This window comes from Chiroxiphia lanceolata, chromosome 4, assembly GCF_009829145.1.
Source record: "Chiroxiphia lanceolata isolate bChiLan1 chromosome 4, bChiLan1.pri, whole genome shotgun sequence".
Lineage (NCBI taxonomy): Eukaryota > Metazoa > Chordata > Aves > Passeriformes > Pipridae > Chiroxiphia > Chiroxiphia lanceolata.
This window is the reverse complement of record NC_045640.1, coordinates 12,961,390-12,982,939: the sequence shown is the minus strand read 5'-3', so window position 1 is coordinate 12,982,939 and position 21,550 is coordinate 12,961,390. Positions and strand designations below refer to the sequence as shown.

The following is a 21,550-nucleotide window of genomic DNA, read 5'->3' as shown; positions in this document are numbered from 1 at the left end:
ATGCCAGGGTTTAACACTGATCACTTCTAGAACTAGGCACAAGGGAGAAACACAGAGATGAAGTTTTAAAAAGCAGTCCTGAAATGACAAAGGTGTAAATTCTAAGCAGTCCTCGCAGGAGCAGAGGGTTAAGCAACACACAAAATCTTCCCTCAGTAACTTTAAATGTTAATAGTGAGATGTATCATTTGAAAACAGATGCCAGAGTGCAGAGATGATTTCCCTTGTTAGAAGAATAATTTCTTTCAAGAGCTCAACCCACAGGGAGTGTTATCTTGACTCCCCAGGTTCCTTACAAACGCTGAAATTGCTCTTTTCTACCTACAAGGACACAACTGTGAAGATTTCGGCCACCTTGATGAGTTCCCTAGCTTGCTGCTTCTCAGATGAGAAGTTTACAAAAACGTTCAGTTTTTCAATGGTGAGATGCTTTTATATTGTTGCATTTTAAGACATAGGAGAGTCCTACCTGGTATGTTTCTACGGGCTTTGTTTCCATGTTCAGATCCCAAACCTTGACAGTGAGGTAATCTCTTGTTAGCATGTATCTACCGCTGTGACTGAATTTGACATCTGACACTGAAGATATAATTTCTGAAAAAAATGATCTGTTGCTGGGGTCTTCTGGTTCTTCATAAACTGTTCAAAGAAACAGAAGTAAGAGACAAATTAGAATTATATGAAAAAATGCTCTGTTGTACAACCTGAAGTGCGCATTTCTTGTGAAACACGTAATTCAATCTACCAAGGAACACGATATAGAACTAATTATATGCCCAGCTTAATTTATTCTTTTAACTTCATATAAAAATACAAACTGTAAGCTTTAAATACTATATTAATTAATGTCATAGCTATGGACTCAAAGCATCAATTTGGGAAATTATGTAAATATACCAGTCAGTTGACTACAGATACCTATAGCAAGGCAGTTCATCTATGGTCATCCTTTCCAGGATCCACACATCCTGTTTCCTGATATTACCAAAATTCAGGCATCCCTGTCACATAAGAGGTGTACCTATGGTCCCACAAAAATCCTGGCATCCCTGTCACATAAGAGGTGTACCTATGGTCCCACAACAATCCTGGCATCCCTGGTAAGGTTGGTTACTCAAAGCCTGCCCTGGTTGCCAGAACCAGCTGGCCAGGCTGCAGGATACTCGTCGGTCATATCTGAAGGCGTCTGAGACCAAACACGAGAATTTTAGAAAGCAATTGCAAATTGCAATTACCTCTTCCTGGGAGGTGAGCAGAAAATAGACAGAGATTTACCACATGGATGCAGGAATTATGTAATTGATGCGCAATTGCTGACAGTTCTGGAAAGCATTAAACTCCCTGACTGTTTGTGGTTCTGTGTGATGCAACAAGGAAGGAGATCATGGAACACTGCTTATTGAAAATCCAGCTCTTGTAAGCTAGGAGATTGGTCATCCCTGTTCAACTGCACACAAAAATGATACTGGATGACTCTAACCCTGCCTACCAGGTTCCCAGAGTTCTGTTGTCTTTCTGCAGGTATCTGTGGCCCTGTGATTCAAATGACCTTATATGGGGAACTTCAGTAGAAAGTCAGACCTTCAGGGTCTTAGTTCTCAACCAAATCAGTAGGTTTTTGGGACCTATGCCTAAAATATTCTTTGAAAACTGTGATGAGACACAAAACCACCTGAAAGTAGAACACCTTTTTACTGTCAGTCAGAATAAAGTTTTTTGTATAGTCCACTGGAACATTCCTCTCTCAATTAATTTATCTCTCTGACTATGATTCAGACTGTTGGAAGCAATGAGGTTAGTTTCCATCAGGGGAAATAATGTTCTGCTGAAAGCTAAGGGTGAGTACGTGGGTGAAGTATGTGGGGTAATGCAAAAAATTATGGGCAATTTTCTTTGGGGGTGGGCAGTGGAATGCAGCCAGGCATGCACATGGGAAGAAAGTCTATATTTAAACATGCACCACACATCTCAACTGTAATTAACTACCTCAAGAAGAGGGGAAAAAACTTTTCAGACAGATTGTAAACGAACAACTTTAAATAGCTCTTTAAAAATTTGCCTAGACATTCTGCAAAGGTAGGTATTTTGTAATTATCCTGTCAGATTTTCAATAGAAGTCTGATGAGCAGAAAGCAATTATCATTTCTCATACCTCTTCCCTTTAATCTGTCCAAACTATGTACTTGGCTGGCAGGAATTTCATCCTCCTAATTATGATGTGAAGCTGCTATTAAAATCAGGAAAGTAAAAAACAAAACCCACACTAACTGAACTACACCTTCATTTATAGCTTAGATATATTTTCTTAGCTCTATGTGGCTTATCCAACTCCCAGTGATTAGAAGAGGAGTAATATTTGTACCTGGATACTCTGTATTTTGTTAATTAATGAGATTAAACCATTTATTTAATCCTTTATCTGCCCTGTTTATTGCTTTTCTATCCTTACCATATTAAGTATTAGAAAGACTTAGATTAATTAACTGTGGAAACTAACAGAAGCGTGAAAGCCTCATATCACTACAGAAAGAAAGCAGTAAAAATGTTAGTAGCAGTAATTCTTTGCAGATAGTTCCTATAAGTGAGCATAACCAACACAGGAAAATTGCTACAGGAAATTAAGGAGCAGCTCCCAGTAAAAGAAGAGAAAGATTAGCAACTACCAACATCTGCCTGAGCAACAAGAACAAGGCATTAACTTCAGGAAATGAAGGTGAGAGATAGTGTTCATGGGACTTGGCTATTTCTGGTTTAGCATCAGCATAAGGTTATGCACACACTGCAAAACAGCAGAGTCTTCATTCAGTTTGGCTAATATGAGCTGAATAATTGGAGACAGAACAGCAGTGACAGCCATGTGACTTGGACTTCAGTTAAGGAAAGCAATTCAAATTCAACCTTGGCCTCTCCAAGCTGATAGGAATACAACATGGATCTATCCCACTGTTTGCAAAAACAGGTTTTGACAGCCTGCACTGAAAACATATTTTCCATTCATTACAGTTCAGACTTATCTTTTGGAGGCCGCTCTTATGCCAGGGAGCAATCAGTGCCCAAAACACAAGACTTCAAATCTAGCTTATTTTTCTGTAGCAAAATAAATCTTGCTAGACCAGGACCTGGAATCTGAACTTTACTGAGATACAACTACAGATTCGATTATACTCTTTGATCAATTTCTTCATTAATTTTAAATAACTAATATTTGTCATAAAAAAAGGGTATTTAACTTTCATTAATATTGTTCTTGATAATGGTCACAGTCCTAATTATGTGAAAGACAAAGTTACTTGTCTAGCTGTCTAATGAACACAGAAACCACAAATGGTGTGATGTGCTGAGCTTTCCACATGACACTTGCTCAGACTTACATGTGACCTTGATGACAGGCCTCTAGAACAGAGAAACATCACGGGATTACAGAGAGAAGTGGAACATATTTCTGAGTACAGCCAATGTCTAAAGAGGAACCTCCAAGGAAGACACTGTACCTGCCCCTTACCCTACTAGCAGATACAGGGGTAAACTGAGAAGTCTGCCTATGGAAGTAAAAATTTTCCTTTCTGCATGGCTTCCTGCTCACAAGTTGAAAACCCCAGTAGCTTTTCACAGAAGTCCAGATTTTGTAGAGAAGAATGGGTTGGTTGAAGGATACTTGCCAGAGCACTGTTTTCCTGAATCCTGAAGAAAATCTGCAGCATAAAAATATGTTGCTTCCTTCTCAAAAGAAACTGCCATCTGCTGAGAAGCAAACTCTTATCTCTCATAAAGAACACTGTTTCCTTGTGTGTTCCTTGAATTTCTCTGATCTAAGGTACGCATGGAGACTTTCCTTAGAATCAACGGATAGGAAAGGCATCTCTAATGTCTGCATTTATCATGCAGAAATAGATGCAGATATTTGAAGTTAAAAAAAAAAAAGGCCAGGAACAGCAAGACTGGGTGGGAAGGTCCATCTCACTCAGCTTCACCGGCCAAAAGAATGGAGATGCCTTGGGCAGTAGCTAAAAGAAGCGTGGTGCACACACTACTAATACCCTGTGATTCTCATTGAGCTGCACTCTGGGGGTCACAGGTGCTGCCACTGCAATATCCTATTAATACTGGCCTGATTCCACACACTTAAAAGTGATACACTTTGGACAAGATACATCCAATAAAGAAAACAAAAAACCAACCCCATGTAATTTTCAAGTTCAATTCTAAACAAGTAGCTGGGCAGAGCTTTAATCATTGCAGGTTGTAAATTCTGGCATATGTGAACTTTAAAAAATATTAAAAATAATGCTAAAAATGTCTTATAGGGTGGGTACAGTCTCACAATCTGATATAGCTACAAAATCCTGCATTCCTCCCAAAATCATCACAAGATGGAGTATGCACGATTTTCTACATTACAGTATATGACCTTGGGTAATGCATTGGCTGAATTATGAATATTCCTTCTGCTTCTCCTTTTTCTCTTACCTTCACTCTTTTTGCCTGGATGAAATAAAAACACAAGCACTCACAGCACTGTCACAACACAGATGGTTCCAAAATACAAATACAAATAATGTTTTTAATAAAAACACAAAGAAGAATTATCTATTTAAAGGGAAAGCAATACAGTATCTGAAATAAATGGGGCAGGAGTTAGGAAACCTAGCTTTCTAATGCAGTGAAAGTTTATTTAGAGCTGCTTCTTATTATTGACCTGAATTTATAAGTATATCATGGATTGATGGGTAATGGATTGATGGGATGAAGGACATGCCAACGGTGTGCAGATACACAAAACTCTCACTGATTTTAAAAGACAGAAACATAGGGTCTAAGCTTTGGCAAATTTTTTTTATCATGGCCTGAGCATCTGGCCATGCAGATAACTGTATTTACTACGAATTATCAGTAAAAACTAAGAGAAACAAAGAACTAGTGAGGGAGAAGACAATGACAATATTGTGTACTCCTTAAGGCATAAAGATACGAACCTTGGAAATTTCCGCTACTGATGACTGAAAGCAGAACTACAGATCAAACCTACTTTTTGCTATTACAAAGCTGAATATATTTAAAAAGAAAAGGAAAAATAAATTATGTTTATACATACTGCACATGTGATTATCTGAGGGGAAAAAAACAAAGGAAGGGAAAACTTGAAGATGAATGCTTAACAGCTTCACAGATTTGGTGAGAAATACCATCAGTCATATGATAAAATTAGAGACAGCCTTAAAAAGTCATTCCCTCTACCTAAAAAAACCCTCCTATTTTCTTTCCACTTATGAACAAGTAATAACTTATTAAAGCATTTTTTTTTTCCTAAAGGACAGTGTTCATATTTTGTATCCTGTCCTCAGAACTTCTGTTTTTATAGTATTTAAGTGTTGTTACTTAGATTTAAATCCTTGGCAATTCTGCAACATGAAATTACTCTCTCTCCTTCAAAAGATAGCTAATGAATATACAAAATCATCCAGTTCCTGTTCAAGGGTCAAAGCTACAAATGGGTGAAGACAGTTTTGGTAACAGTGGAACAAGAGGCAGTGGGGTTAGTGAGGAGGGAGAGGACCATAGAAGCCAGGGTCAACAAAGATGCTGGAACAAGAGGGGGAGAATAATTTTCATTTTTATTATATAAGCAAGCAAACAGTCTGCAGCTAGGCTGAATTAAGAACTTATTACAGATTACACAGGTATACAAACAACAGGTGTATTTCAGCTGGACCTGGAAATACTGATGGTGGATCAGGTAATCCTTCAGTGGGCTTTAAGGTTCATAAACACAGAAAAGAGATGCAGTCCCAGGCCAACCCTATTTAATTCCAGATCCCAAATGGAAATGGCTGCAATTCCCAATTAAAATGTACTGGAAAACAGTACTTTGAAATGGAATTGGACCCATCTTGACTAGCCACAGTTACTTGCAAAAGGAACAAGAACCAATATGCTTTCCTGATAGCTGATAAAAAAAAATTTAACCACTCTTTTTTTCTGGAATACATGGCTATTCTACTTCAATGTTTCACACAAAACACGATCCTAAGCTAAAAGTCTTACAAATTATTTAACTATAATATTTTTAGATGGCAAATTAGTACCATTCTCAGATCAGCTGTGACTTGCTCCATCACATATATTTCATCAAATTTAGTATAAAAAAACTGAACAAAATTTCACTTGAACGCATATAAAAATACTAATCTTATTCTTTTTTTTAAAGCATATGACACTTGTTGGTATCCTTCAACACAGAAAGCCTTTTTTTGGTGCCAGTTAATTCAGGATATGCTTACATCTTGAGCTAAGCATAGTTCTGGACTTATCTCTAATGTGACAGAGATATCAAGAAGACACAAAAATGGGCAATAAAAATGACCAGAAGTACAAAATTCCTTGCTTGCAGGGAATGACTAAATAGACTGGGGTCTCTCAGCCTAGGAAAGACTGAGGGGTTTGCAATAAAGAGTGGCATGGAAAGGATGAATAGGGAATGACAGTTCACTTTGTACACTGTCTCTTCCAATCGACAAGTAGGGGTCACCATATGAAACCAGGAAAGGGTAAGGAGAGAGCAGATGGTTCTTCATACCATGCCTAATTAAGCTACTAAAGACTTTATTGAAAGATATTGTGAATGGTAAAAAATATACTCAGATTCAAAGGTAACTGTAGAAATTAAAAAAAAACAAAACCTGAACATCCATTTCAGTATTGTTAAATGCAGTAAATTCATTCTCACTAAAGTCCGTGAAGCTCAAGTTTCCAACTGCATATTGCAGAGGCTAAAGATTATATATACACTTGCTCTATTCATGTATTTTCTGTTGATGTTGCTACTGCCCGCTACCAGAACCAGAACACTGGGCCAGAAGGACCACGTATAGTCACTAACATGCACTGTTTAAATAAAATCTATTTTAGGATTTCAGGCAAAAGAGTTCCTGAGTTCATTCTAAGTGAATAAATCCCAACTGCAAGTTCCCTTTGAAATTCATGGTCTCTTTATGCCTTTTAGCTTCATTATTCATGATAATAATTTGATTTACCAGTCTTATTTACTCTATCTTTCACTATCTCCGAATGTTTTATTGTTTTCTATTAAGCCAATCCACTCATATATTCATCTCCTTCAGAAATTCTCTTTCAATAACAGAATTATCTGCTAATACGACAATCTTGTCTTCTTGGTCTACACTGATTAATATGATTATACACATGTGGGAATTTTTGAATGCACTTTCATAAGCAATGTAAAACACAATTACTTTGTAAGACACCTTTATTTAAAAATTTATATTACTGTAGCCTGTGGTTGCTTATCCTGTTTTAAACTGAAAAAGCAGAACCTTTTTGCATTTCAATTTTCTGTTTGTTTTTATATAATTCGTAGGGCACCTCTCTGTGCCCTGGTCACTTACACATCATTTTTCTTCTTTTACTCAGAGCAAATTTCTGAAGCTACCTCCTCACCACAAGACTGAAATTCCACCTACCACAAAGCATTCCTTTATCCAGTGACCCAATATTAAAACTAGGCTTCTCATCAATACCTCTAGAGAGCATGGCTTTTAAAAGTGGAGCCTCAAATCAATATTTAAGAATCTGTTTTACCATCTGCAGTGAGTTGCTGCAGCTTGTCGCAAACCACAAGGGACAGTGCATTAGTGCTGAAAGGCAAAGCCAGATCAATAGCTAAAGATCAGTGGGTGGGAGCTTCACTACAGAGTTGCTTAGATTAATGTAACTTTGCCAGTGAGTTTGTTAATAAAGAGAAATGGTGCTAAAGAGAGCAAGGAAGTGAAAAAAACCACAAGCACAATCTAGAAGATCAAGGCTCTTTAAACCTCGGTCTCACAAAGACTTATGTGCATATTTAATGTCACGTATAGTGAGCAATCCCGTGGAATTAATGGGACATAAAACTACTACTCCTCTACAGCCAAATTCATGCGTAAGCCTTCCTGATCTTGATATGTAAGATTAATGGTGAGTTTTTTGTCCCCCAGTGAAACAAAATCTTGAACGTCGGTTTCATGAGACATTGAAAAGCAGTATTTGTTGCTATTAAAAAAATTAAGCAAACAAGAGAGGAATTTTAATAGACTGAATAATTAAATCAATCTTGGAGCAGTTATTTGCTTTATCTGTGTGTAGCTGGGGGAGAGGGGTTAAAGAAATACCTTTTCAATCATAAATCATTTACCATTGCTTCAGGCTTTTCTCTTTCCTCCTTCTATTTGATAGCTAGAAGTATACAAATCAGCTTTTTTTCTTCCTCTGATTTAACATACTTTGCACAACTGAAAGAAATACTATATAGACATAACTGCATTTCTGTAGAAACATTTTTGAATTTACATTACCCATGTTTTAAATGTCTTTATTATACATTCATCCAAACTGAGCAGAATGGAAGGTCTGGAGTCCATGCTAACGGCACAATGGATTCCTGCACAAGGAAGGATCTATTCTAGGATCTAGTTTACCGTGCATGAAGTGGTAGTAACAGATCTTTAGTGACACTCATAATTAAAGAATTTTCAGGATACAGGCACATTTTTTCACTGGGGATACAAAATCAGCAATGAACATATGCCTTTGTAGTGCATATGTATGCCTTTAAAAATAAATCCAGAATTAGGATAGGAAGAACAAGAGTTCATCAAAGCACAGGGTCAAATCATTTTGGAAGCTCGGGTAAATTTCACTCCTGTCACATGAAACCTTGCTGATTCTGCCTGAAGCGAACATCACTTGGACAGTGGCCTCTCAGTGCACAAAGGGAGAATGGTGATTGTCCCTCTCTCTCAGATGATAAGTTGACATGAGATCAGATGCAGAAATAAAAAGCGTATTTTAGATGTAAAGCTCACATAGAAGAAAAACAAGTTGTCCCTTTTTCAGTCAGACAATAAGCATCATTCATTTGGAAAGGTCAATATTAATTAGCAAATCCAGCAGGGATAGTCTGTCACAGGCTTTTTTGTGCATCTGGTTGTTCTCTGTTGCAAATGAAAGATAATCCATATTCAGTCAGAGGTCTGAAAGTTGTCTTGTCCCTGAAATTCCAATCTGCTTCAAACAACCAGTAAATATAATTAATTTAATTTTAAAAATACAACACGTTCAAGTAGATTATCCTTGATTTGTCTTGGCTGCTTCCACAGTTCTGAATTCTTTAAAATTAAAGGTAATCTCAAAAAAGCCTAGCAGCTAACCCAATTGAGTTACATGCCAGACTGACAGGACAGTGGCATTTATCCTTGGGGAAGGGCTGGCATTTCTTTCATGCCTGGATTTCAAACAAAAATGTGGAAGAGGACTCTGAATGAAAAAATCACCACCATTATCTTTGGGTGGCATATCTGAGTGACAAACCAAACCCAAAATTCACTCTGCATTGCTCCCAAGACCATTTTATACTTTCAAGATACTGGATCCCATGGAATTGGGATGCACCAGGTGGGATGCTTTGCTCCTTTCAGGGAGAGGCCAGAGAAGACAGCTGTTAGGATTGTCACCTATAAACACTTTGGTCAAAGGGAGGGGGTTCTAAATGGCTTCTCTTACAGACCCCAATTTCAGGAGCTTGTGAATTCTGTCTAGAGGACAAAAAGCATGAATGGTGACAGGGGCTAATGCTGTATAACCCCAAAATCTGCATTTTAAAGATCACCACAGCACACAGAGCAATCAACTTGAAACTGCAGCTCCTCTTTCCTTGAAGTATGTTGTTGTAAATTTTGCACATGGGTAATGGATAATTAGAAACAGGGTTTTAGTCTACAAATACATATTAAGAAATGAATAATAAAAAACCCTTAAAGCAACATATGGCATTTAAATAGATTACTACTTCTGAAGTATGCAATGACTTTAAGATATTAAGGCTATTACATGAAATATCAACAGGAGTTATACTCCTGAGTGACTTAAGTTTCCATACTGCATAACTATACACTTCATATTTACCACTTAATAATGTTTTTAATAATTCTGATGAACTACTGAAAAAGTTCTTCATTGTTTTTCTGACTTCACATGTTCAAGCACAGTTTTCTTTAGCTGATTGCTTTATTATATGATTTGTTGAAACAGCCATATGTACCCATCTAGCCTACAAGCTGTTTGGAAGAATGATATTAACTCCGAACACATTTATAAGGGCATCTGAACATAATATTAGCAAGAAAAACTCAAAACCAAATTAGCAACTATTTCTTAATTGAACAATTGCATATTATATTGCTGTAATGCAACAGGATCCTTATGCTTGTCTTCTGTGTCATCTGAATCCCTTGCATGAGAATTTATGGAATTTGTGGTGGGTAATTCTTTTATTTTCGATGTTCCCAGCTGACTGCTCTAAAAATGATACTTTTGCTGCTGCCACAGATTTCCTTAAACTGCCTTTTTTCTACACTGCATTACCATGAGTGTTGCCTGAATAATGTCTTAAAGGCAATCTTTGGGTTTTTGGGCAAGTACACTATTTAGGTGAAATGTTCCATATTATTTAAATTAATCCCTATTTCTTGCTGCTTGAGTCTGACTTTCATATCTGTTTTAAATCTTTACCTCTAATGCTGTAGACTGCTTCCTTATTCCCACCCCTCTAACATTCTAAATAAGCAGGGACATGCATCCCTCTAGGCACCTCCTCTCCTGAACATTTTTGATGGCATCCTCTCCCACTACTTGCCAAGTGTGATAATAACACAGAACAGTACTATGTGTGTACCTGGTTACAGGCTGGGCTTTCTCCAATATACATTTGCTATGGCCACACAAGACTTTCTTCTGATACTTGCTCAGCATTGCATGATCTATTATAGAGCTGTTATAAGAAGCAGTTTACGGTAGTCTATTAAAAACACAACACATTTTATCACACCTTATCAGTATCTCAATGACCATTTAAAATTCAACTACTGACCTGATATTCTTTCGATGCTTTATGAATAATTTGGTGGTCTGAGATAATTTTTCTAAGGGACAGAGATCCCCACTACATCTCATCACACAAATTGGTTGCTTGCTAATAAATCTCAGCATGGGCATCAAGGATGAGTACATACTCGTCTCATCCAGGTCAGAGCCGTGAGGATTTATAAGGGAAATCTTGCAGGGCTCCTGTCACTAATGCTGAAAAGAGAGATTTTGCCACTGAGTTCAGCAAACCAGAAATCTTCAAGACACTGTAATTTATTAACATCCCGTGTCAGTTCACTTACACCACAGATATTAGTACATAATTTATTTTTACAGTATGGCACAGTAATTATTCATGGCACTCTGTAAGCTTGTACAAATGGAAGGGCCCTTTCCTCGAGGGCTGCAATGGACTTTATCACAGCTATAGAGATCTGAATAAAACCTAGAAGTTCACAACATATGCTCATTATCCAGGTATTTTTCTAAGTTTTACACTGGATCTTTTATCCCTAAAAATACGTACATCTATTATGTTCTCAGAACAGTATCTGAAACGCAACACACAGTGATACCAAACAGAGCTGAGGAAGTAAGGATACATGGCAGAATACAAGGGTTTACAGTGACTTCAGTTGTAGTGTTTTGGTTTAGAAGTGGAGTCAGTTATGGGGAAAGACTGAAAGACAAGCCGAGCTTGGAGAGCAGGGTACTCATCATGCATATGGACCATATGTAAATTTAGCTACTGTAAAGAAGAATCAGACACACAGTGAAGGCACTAGAGAGACAATCATGTAAATAACTTGATTTTGCAGACTGATTGGGTTTTATGGTATATCCTTCTGGGCTACTGTGGGCTTTATAAAATTAGCTTTGCTTGCCTCTGAGAGCTATACTCAAAACTCCAATCAGCAGGACATGGGCCTACTCTTTTAACATTTTGGAAGTTCTACCATTGCTTATCAATTTTGTGCTGTACATGCTCAGCTTCTCAATGAGCTTGACTTGAGTTCAGTGCAGCAGTGCTACATTAAATGGCTATTTTCTAACTCATAGATCTGGAAAATGGGGTTTAATCAATGACCATTAGACCTTGCGCTCTCTTCTGGCATAAAACGCCTTCTTTCATCCAGGGTTACTGTATTGTGGCTTTAATAAGTTGTGATTGGCATTTGGCAATGAGTTACAGGGGCATGGAGGCCTTATTAACAGGAAGAAATGAAAGTACTACAGAACAAAACAATTAAGTGGGACAGGATAACCCACAGCATTGTGTCACTGTGTCACACTTATATTTCACTTCATGGTATTGAATTCCCCCTACAAGTACAACGAGATACAGCTAACAAAGGCAGAACACTTCTCTGCTTAGGAAATTGTCCTTGAAGGTTATTTTCTATAATTGGAGACCACATCCTAAGAGGTTCTGAGCATGCACACTTTTCCTTACAGCCAAAAAGCCCAGTCATAGGCTCTTTACTACATTTACTTCAGTTTAAAAAATAACTTGTGTGCTAAACCTGTGCCCCACTTCTGTCTCATTTAAATATTCAAATGCTTTTTCCTCCCTTTCTGCCCCTACTAATAAGATCTGCCTACCTCAAAAAGGTTCAAGTAGGCACTGAGTGACATTAAACCTCTTATGCGCTCTTGCACCAAGAGAATTTCTCCTGAATTTCCTTCCAATGTTTCAAATGGAAGCCCCAGTCCTGAAGGTGACTAAAGCAGAGCCACCACAGTTGACTCCTTAGGTTCTCAGCTCCTCAAAGGAACCAGCCACACAATACGATGCCTTTGTCTCAGCATTTATCATTTGCACAAAGTGAAGTGCCCAGGCTTCCAGACTACTGATGAACCATAGTCTGTCCTCCCTAGAACATAAAGAGCTGATAGTAAGACATTATGAACATGCATTTTCCTTCAACCCTTACTTTGAGAAAAAAATTTAACATTTTGCTTCCTTATTCTTATGTAGGTTTCAGATATGAACGGTCATGAATTGGTGGTTCATATCAAAGTTTCACAGACTACATAAAATCACTTAGGACAAATGACACCTTCTATGCCAAAACAGTAACTTTTTCTTCTCTTTTTTTTTCCCCTTCAATATTTCTTACTGCATTTCCTCTGAATCTGTTCAGGCACGTTATTGAAAAAATACATATTAGGGAATGCAGGACTACATTTTTAGGTAGGACACTAATATTTCTTAATCCATGAAAATGGATTCAAAATTTTGAAGGCAGTTTGACAATCAAAATTTACTTGCTGCAATACTCAGAACAGTAGTTGTGTATTCAAAACACTATGCTCACTCACTTAAATACTGCCCCCCCCTCTTTGATTTGTTAGGAATCCTCTCTCTTTTGCCAGAGAGTTCTGGGTTCTTCACTGATCCCTGCAATAAGAACTGTAAAGACAACCAGTCACAGATATGACTCTTATCAAGTTCACAGCTAATACTTGTACAGATAAAAAAAAATTTTCTTCCTTTCGCTGTTTTCCAATGTGCCTGCAAAGGAGAAACTAATACACCGGGGTTTGCACACATCTACATGCTGTCCCTGAATAATAAGACTTCAATGACATCTGGGGCTCAATGAAGCAAGGACTTACGCTTGGAATGTTTGTCACAGAGAGCCGATGCCCTCATGTCGCAGAGTCTCAGGGATCCTTTGCTGCTGCTGTAGACAAAGAGATTGCAGTGGTGGGGATGGAACTCAGAGGCTGTGATCACTTCCGTCAGGTCCTCCATATTGGCTGGCTTTATATCTACAATGTCTGAATGGAAGTTTCATCAAGGAAAATGCAGTTGTCTGCAGGTAAACCACAACTCTTACTGCCTCCTCGAAGGAAGCACGTAAATGTGCACACATGAAACACTTTTAGGTAAAAATATACTCATTTGTTTGGCAGTGGTGCATTTTTAAATTTCCGTACCTGCCCCACTTACACCAAACTCAAAGACCAACATCAAACTCAAAGTGTGCATGGTTTTACAGCAGATGCCATCAGCAGGTCAACATTTGTCCATGCTGTGCAAGGACATCAAAGAAACAGTATTCCAAGGATACAGAATTCTCACCTTCGTTGAAACTAACAGAGCATGTAGCTATATCTCCTGCATTTGCTATTGAAATCACTGCTCTATCCCAGATAACACTGACTGATAGGGAACAATGCACAGCTCAGGTCTGTTCATTCCAGGGAAGGCTCACTAGCTTTTATGATCAAGCAATTTAAGCTAAAAAAATACATGTAGTTTAAGTTAAAAGCCTCAAAAAAGGTACTTTTTTTTGCAAAGGCTCGTGGAAAACAGAGAAGCATTTATGGAAATGGTTTTGGGTGCATACTAATACAATTTGTTCAAAAACAAACTCTGCACAGTATTAGGTTTGCCATTTGAATACTTACAAAAGAAGTATATGAAATTGCATTCTTGGGTTTCTATGTAAATGATGTTCATTACTGAAATCAATACGAATTTCTGTGACTGAGAATTGTACATTTGAATCATTTAAGTGAACATTACCAGGACCAAAAATACATCAAAGATCAAGTTTCTCAAGAACAAACCTGTCAGTTAGATCACCAAAGAACATCCACATGAAGTACAGCTCACATGGTGCCTCTCCAACACTTGTGTCTCTGTGGCAGGTATATATTACCTGCCTTGGTGAGCTTAAAAAGCAGGACCTGATTAGCATGTATTTGGAGGAGAAGGCCAGTCTGTGGAAGACTGCTTATAAAGAAAAGAATGAAAGAGTCCCATGAGGGGGCTGTAAAAGAGCAATAGATACAGAAGCACAAAATGAAAGAAGGATATATATGTAAAGTACTACATTTAAATAAGATTGTACATTTTCACATGGCCCTCAGCAATCTGCTGTAGATAAGCCATCCAAATGTTAACAAATCCTTCGAACAAGAAGAAGAGTAACATTACCCTATTTTACCAATGTGGCTGTGAGAGAGGCAATACAGGATTTGCATAAGATCACACGGGAAATGCATGACAGAACAAACCCAGATCTACTGAATCCCAGTTCAGGGCCCTAAACACAAATCATCTCAGTGCTTGGATTCCCCGAACATAAAATTTGAATCAGCTGACATTCAAAATTTAAGCATCTCAGAGGATAAGATAACTGAGAAAATCTGTTTTATTGATGGCAAGAGAAATCATATATTGTGGTATTAAGCCTGTTTCTGTTCCCACTGTGCCCACTTCTGAAATGGAAGACCTTTGATTGATTTCTGTGGGAATGGGGCACAGTCTATCACCACCTTTACACTCTATACTTTGATCTTTCCCAAAAATGCAGGTCCAAGACACTATACTGAAATAATATAAAATATTCAGAGATAAATACCTTGATGACTTTGCATCACACTGTTGTGCCTTTTTTTTTTACACCAAGGAAAATATCAGCAAAACTATTAATATCTTATGACATTTAATAACAACTGGGAATGAATTAATGTTGCATTTTAACTGCATTCCTACTTACTTGTACTATCATGCTTGCATTCATCTCCAAGAATCCATCCTGATTAATATTAGTGCAATAAATGTTAAGATAGAAAAACACTGATTTACCTCCTTTATAAAGCATCACTAAACATTCTTGAAAATCAACAGAAAAAAATAACGTTTATTCAGTTATTTGTATTTGGTGAATCTGTCTCAAGAAATATCTTAAAGTAAAAGCAATTGCTTTCAGAGACTGAATTGCTTTCTGGGGTTCAGAGAAATTACAGTAGCTCAATAAAAGAATTTCACCTCTCAGTAGAGAGATGAATAACTGCTGAGTGATGAAAAAGATATAAAATATAAATAGAGTATGTGAAACAGTCATGGCAAGTATCATTTTTCTGGATGTTGAAGACACTATTGATGAATCTCCCTTCATTGCGTAAAATGAATAAACCTATGTCGAATAATGAAATTAAATATTCCATTCTCCTGCCAGAAAAGCAGAAAATACTTGAAACAGACTGCATTTCCAGATGTGATCTAAATCTCCACTGAGAAAACCTCATTGCCTACTGAGGATCACAGCAAAAATGCACCACTGAAAATTCATCATTTCGTTAGATTTAGAAAAATTAAAACAATAACACTCTACTGAAGTAAACAATCAAAGGAATGGAGAGTTGCAGAGGAGATTTACCCCAAATGCATTTGTAATAATAGATGGAAAAACAGCCTTTGTTTTGACAGCTACAGAACCCAATATATCAAAAGAATAATATGTCACACAAAGGAACGTTTTCCTCCTCTCATGATTTTTGCCATCTATTTGAAAACAATCAAGTACAGCTTGACATGTGATGTACGGAAACTGTATTTAAACTAGCACGACATGGTAAGGGCAAGCATGTCCCATGAGACACTTCTCATTTCTACTTTTCTATCTTTCCTTTGTGTCTTTTTCTTCCTTTTAAGCACAATGTTGCATGGCAGGAAAAAAAATAAATTTTAAAAAAAAAATTGGACCAGACAGTGTGCTTCAGAAATAAGCCCTTTGGTGAACTTGAAAAGCTCAAAGCAGAGGGAATCTGGCAGAAACTGATTAAATTAAAATTCCATTGCTACAGAGAAAAGTATTCCAACGGCATAAATCTGTAGAGTTGTCTCCTACACTATTGTCTTCCTTTGCAATTGTATCTCATGGAAGGATGTCTTGAGTGGGGCACGGTCCCTCTCTCTCAGTTCACTCACCTCTGAAATACCAGTCACATCTGACTCCTGTTGTAAATCTGGTTAATTTTCAGAGTATGGACAAAACTCCTAAGACCAAAGCTATCTAAGACAGAAAGAACAGAGGGTTCAGTTCACCACTGGCAGTGTACTAGGATATAATTCTGTTGTCCTGTAAAACTTGGTGTTCCTGTGCCTGAACAGGGTAGGAATTTCCCCTAAGAAAATTAAAAAGATTTTCATTCTGCTTTGACTCTCACACATGCTTGTCAAGAATGAGGCATTTTAATCCTTGATAGATGCTTGCACTAAGGGAAGGTTGAACTGACATCTTGCCAGCAATGGGCTGGAAAGCACTGGAAGTTTTTTAATTCATTAACATTAAAACAGAGAACAGAAAATATCTTCTTGCTCACAAAGAACAGAATAAGTCTGTCCCCCCTCAGTATTTGCTGTCTGACATACCAGGTCTCTCCTCCATTGCTTGGTTCAGTGAAACAGAATAAAGCTGTGAAGATTTTCTATAGGAAATCTACATAGAAGACTTGCTGTTCACAGCAAAATGGAAATGAAAGGTCTAGTACACTTGGTGACCACAATGGTGAGAGATGATGGTCTTACAGATGGGTTAGTAAAACTAAAAGACCAGGAAGTTAATTCTGGGAAAGGCAACAAAGCCACTCTACGGCAATGTAACCTTAATTTGGCTGAGTGTCTATGTTGCTTTCCCCAAACTATTCAAGAACAGAGGTATAACATAGGAGAGAAAGGAGGCAGGACAAGGCCTGACTGCAAGGAGGCTTTAGGGAAAGATCTCAGAGAGGGGAGAGGGGGAAAAAAAACAGTGTCAGAGGAAGGAGGAAAGAGCGTGAGGAAAGGCACGATTAACGACCCACAGCGATATGCAGTGTGAGGGATGTGATCTGAGTGCACGAATCAGTGATATGGTATGTTTAGTTCTAATCCAGTATTTTGTGCTGCTGTCGTGCAGCTGATAGCAAAATAAGGCTAACAGGAGGAAGAAAATTTGTTCCACTGCCTCTGGGCCACCGATCTAACACAAATATACCCCTCTGGGAGAAGTCACTCCAGAAAGTTCCTTTTATTGCAGGTTGCCAACTTGACCCTCACCATGATCCAAAACTCACTTTAATCAGACTTTTCCTCTTGATCAGCTAGAATTTAAATGAGCATGCCTGCTTTATGCTCATGCCAAAACATGTATAATGAGAATGTGGAAATACATAGGATTCCTGCTGAGCGAAAAACGTCCCAGAATAAGTTTCCTTGTATGATAATGGAAACATAGCAGTCTTCTGAAAATAGATTAAATTCCCTTTGAAGTGAACAGTATGCATAAAGAAATAGCTGCTTCATCCTTCTGAAACCATCAAGGAATTCTACAAGAAACCAAATTTTGTAGAGAACAAATTTGCAACTCACAAGCTATGGCATATAAAGGACTGAATCTTCTATCATTGTTTCGGAATAATTTTTATATGACTTGTGGGTTAACTGCAAGAAGGAAATAATTTTTATGGTCAGAAGAAGGCTACAGAAAAAATATTACTTGTCCCCTCCCTCTTTTATTCAACTGCAATGGAGGAGAAGAAAAGCTTTCTTTAGAAAGCCAGACAAAATTTTCCATAGTAACTTCAGAAAATAACCAAAATTCTCATCTTTCTTTTTTCAATATATGCTGATATGACACTTCATTTTTATCCCTGCGTGGGACTTAAGTTTTTGCAATTTTTAGGCATTTTCAAAAAATAACCTTCAGCATAACATATCTTACCGAACCTGGCTGTTCTCTGTGTTTTCCACTGAGGTTTGTTCAGGCTCCTTATTTTGTCTGTATCTCACACCTACATTTCAGCCTAGTCCTAGAAAGACTCACTGACTAGTAGATGAAATCAATAGCAATTCATAGAAGCTGCCAGGGTTTCAGTTTAGAGTAATTGATTACTGTGGCCCTGCTAAGGCTCTACACTTTTAATATAAGCATTTCTCTGAGTGGTTTCCTCTGTTAGTCATTTAGTGCAAACTATTTTCATTACAAGGAGGGAACCGTGATGCTTGCAAATCAAGCTCTACCAGCTTTACACTTCCTACATGATGGTTATATCATTCCTATACCACGTGCTAGCTGAGAAAATTAATTCCAAATGGCTCCAGTTTTCTTCCAGGTTGTGTACATCAGGGGGACCAGGGACAGAATTAGACCTCAGTATGGCTGACAACATCATAATGTGATTACATTGATCTTATTATCAATGAAAGAAGCAAGTCCTAACCTTTAAATAACCATCAACTTATTTGTTTCTTCTCATTTCTTATAGATACACTGTATGGTTTCACTGCTGAATGACAGTTCTACAATAGGCATATCTTGACAGTAAGGAAAGCATTGGATAGGCTCCAGCTTCTGAATCTCTATTTCAGACCTGTTGTCCAAGAGTCAAGGGTTTCTGGAATGAATTGTCAATAGGTTAATGGATTTGGCCTTTTCTTCAAATTCCAGTGTTTTACCTTAGGCAAAGAGATGACCCAGTATTTATATTCTAAGTACTCCCAGTAACCACAGTGTCAATGCCTTCCATCGCACAGCATTTGCCCACTGCTCCACTAAAAGCATGTACTGTATGGGTTTTATTATAAGCTCAGAGAGTTGCAATTACATTTTCTGTACCACTTGACTTTTGTGAACCACAAAAGCAGAAACTGCTGCATAAGTGTGTGCTCCTTCCAGCTGAACCTAGTATCTGTTAATACAAGGTATTGATCCATACCTGAAAATTACTTAGCAGGACAATGTCAGCCCAATTCCACTTTTAATTCCATGGTCATTATAACAATGACTCTACTGAGCAGTGGAAGAATTTTGATTCTTCAGACATTATACTGGAGTTGGGAATTGGCAACAGTCTCATGCTGGTGGTGATTTGCTGAACATACCAATTTAAATGGCTTGATTTTGATTGGCAACAAAATGTCTTCATCAAAGGCATTTAAACAGTGCTATTGTAAAAATACAAAGGCTTTTGTATTTTTCCTCATATCAGGATTATCAGACACTGAAAAAGTAAAACCCATTATGGGGCCTGTTAGCTCTATGTGGAAGGCAAACCACAGACAATTAGGTTAGGTGCTGTGCAAACAAAAAATAAAGGGATTGCCCATGACAGAAAGAATACATATGGAGTGCATATGAAGAAGAGATTAAGTAATGTTAACACAGTTCTGTGGACTTCTGAGGTTTCTTACGTCAAGGATTACAGCCTAAGTTGGACGAAAAAGAGCTGTTAGTAAGAGAAGAAAAGACATGGTCATAGTTAAGAGGCTGCAGTAGGAATAAACTTTCTAGCTATTCAGGTAGGAATAGGTTACTGGTTTAACTGGCAGCTGAAAGAAACCACAGTCCCTCAAGACCAAGGTTGAACAGGAAGCCAGGAACAGAACCTAAATATCAAACTTCTGAACCAAAACTGCAACTCCTGGACTTCGCATCTGAAGTTTCATCTGGAATTGGAGATACTTGACAAGAAATTAAAAGTAGTATTAAAAACATTTTCCATTCATTAAGTTTAAAGCAAAGGAGAGTTAGTATCAGTGTTAATGTTTTACAGAGAATGAAACTGAGGCATGAAGTGGCAAAGGTTTGGCAAAGGTCAGTTTAAGGGCCAGCAAGAGCAATAGCTCTGCATTCTGATCTATTGGTCTCTCTCCTACCTATCCATAGTAGTCCAGCTACATGAGTATTTGCTCAGTTCTCTTCTTGGTTAGTTGGTTTTGAGAGGTTATTATTCTCACTGTTACATTTGTCTTTTGGAACTTCCTCCCCCGCGAATGCAGAATAGTCTAAAGACTCATTCTGAATTTGAGAGATCTCACTTCTATCTTTGCAATATCAGAATTACTTCACATTCCTATTATTTTAGGAGAATAAAAAGAGATAGCAGCAAGAAAGCCCCAAAACTTGATTACATAAATATTACTTTAAAAAAGAATCAACATATTTTAAATGTACTTTGTCAAATTTCAGGAAATTGCTTTTACTGCCATACATGCAGTAAACATCACAGACTTTGCTGTATGCAAGTTGAAGAAAAACATATCTCCTTATATCTCCTAATATGTAAGGAGAAACTGTCTATGGACTAGGTGCAACATTTGAATAAGCGTTAAAAGTAAGAACTGTAGAGTACCAATTGCTAGCAACTGCTAGGAAAAAGAGCATTTAAAATGGTGCAAAATGGTGCAAGTCACATCCAAATTTTGTCATAGATAGGCCTGTTCATACATACTGCAACCAGTGACTTACTTAGAGAATAATGAATTTAGAATTTGATACTGGAAAAATTTAATTTATTTAGGAATGGAATTTTTGGCTTGTTTTTTTGAACAGAACGCCCGCATTTTCATCTGTAGACACAGTCATGTGCCTGCTTTAGTGACAACCACATGCAGATTCAAATTTTCAAGAGCAAAGAAATCATTATCTGCACACACACAGCTGAAAGGAAAATTAAGTGGATGAATCAACAGACGAAGACCTGCCTTCATAAATGCACATCTGCATTTCTCTGTGTAAGGTACTCAATCACTGAAAGGTTCCAAAGTCATATTTAGTTAACACATTTGCATATGAATTGTCTGAAACTGCTGTGGGACGTTGAATGTCCCACATTTGGAATATAAATACCAGAAGAACCTCAGGTACATATAAATTATTAACAGAAGAGCCCTACTAAGTCTCCCAGCTTAACTTCTCTTCAGCAGTTCTGTTCTACATAGGATAGTAAACGGCAACATGTACTACCTACTAGCAAGGGTTCCAAGAAAAGAGTGCAACTTTCAACATTAATAAGGCAAGGACAATTTATAAACAACAGCTGTATAATATCATTCACAAACCTGCTTTTCTGA

General features: G+C 37.6%; 1 protein-coding gene across 9 annotated transcripts in view; it reads right to left on the bottom strand.

Annotated features, from left to right (window-relative positions):
- Positions 1-21,550, bottom strand: part of PPP2R2C (protein phosphatase 2 regulatory subunit Bgamma) — a 191,069-nt gene that overhangs the window by 17,055 nt on the left and 152,464 nt on the right. For all 9 annotated transcript variants that reach the window (XM_032686087.1, XM_032686088.1, XM_032686094.1 and 6 more), the window contains 2 exons: positions 13,537-13,701; positions 470-639 (listed from right to left, as the gene is read on the bottom strand). In XM_032686087.1, coding sequence (XP_032541978.1) covers positions 470-639; positions 13,537-13,701 — 335 coding nt within the window. The remainder of the gene's footprint in view (positions 1-469; positions 640-13,536; positions 13,702-21,550) is intronic.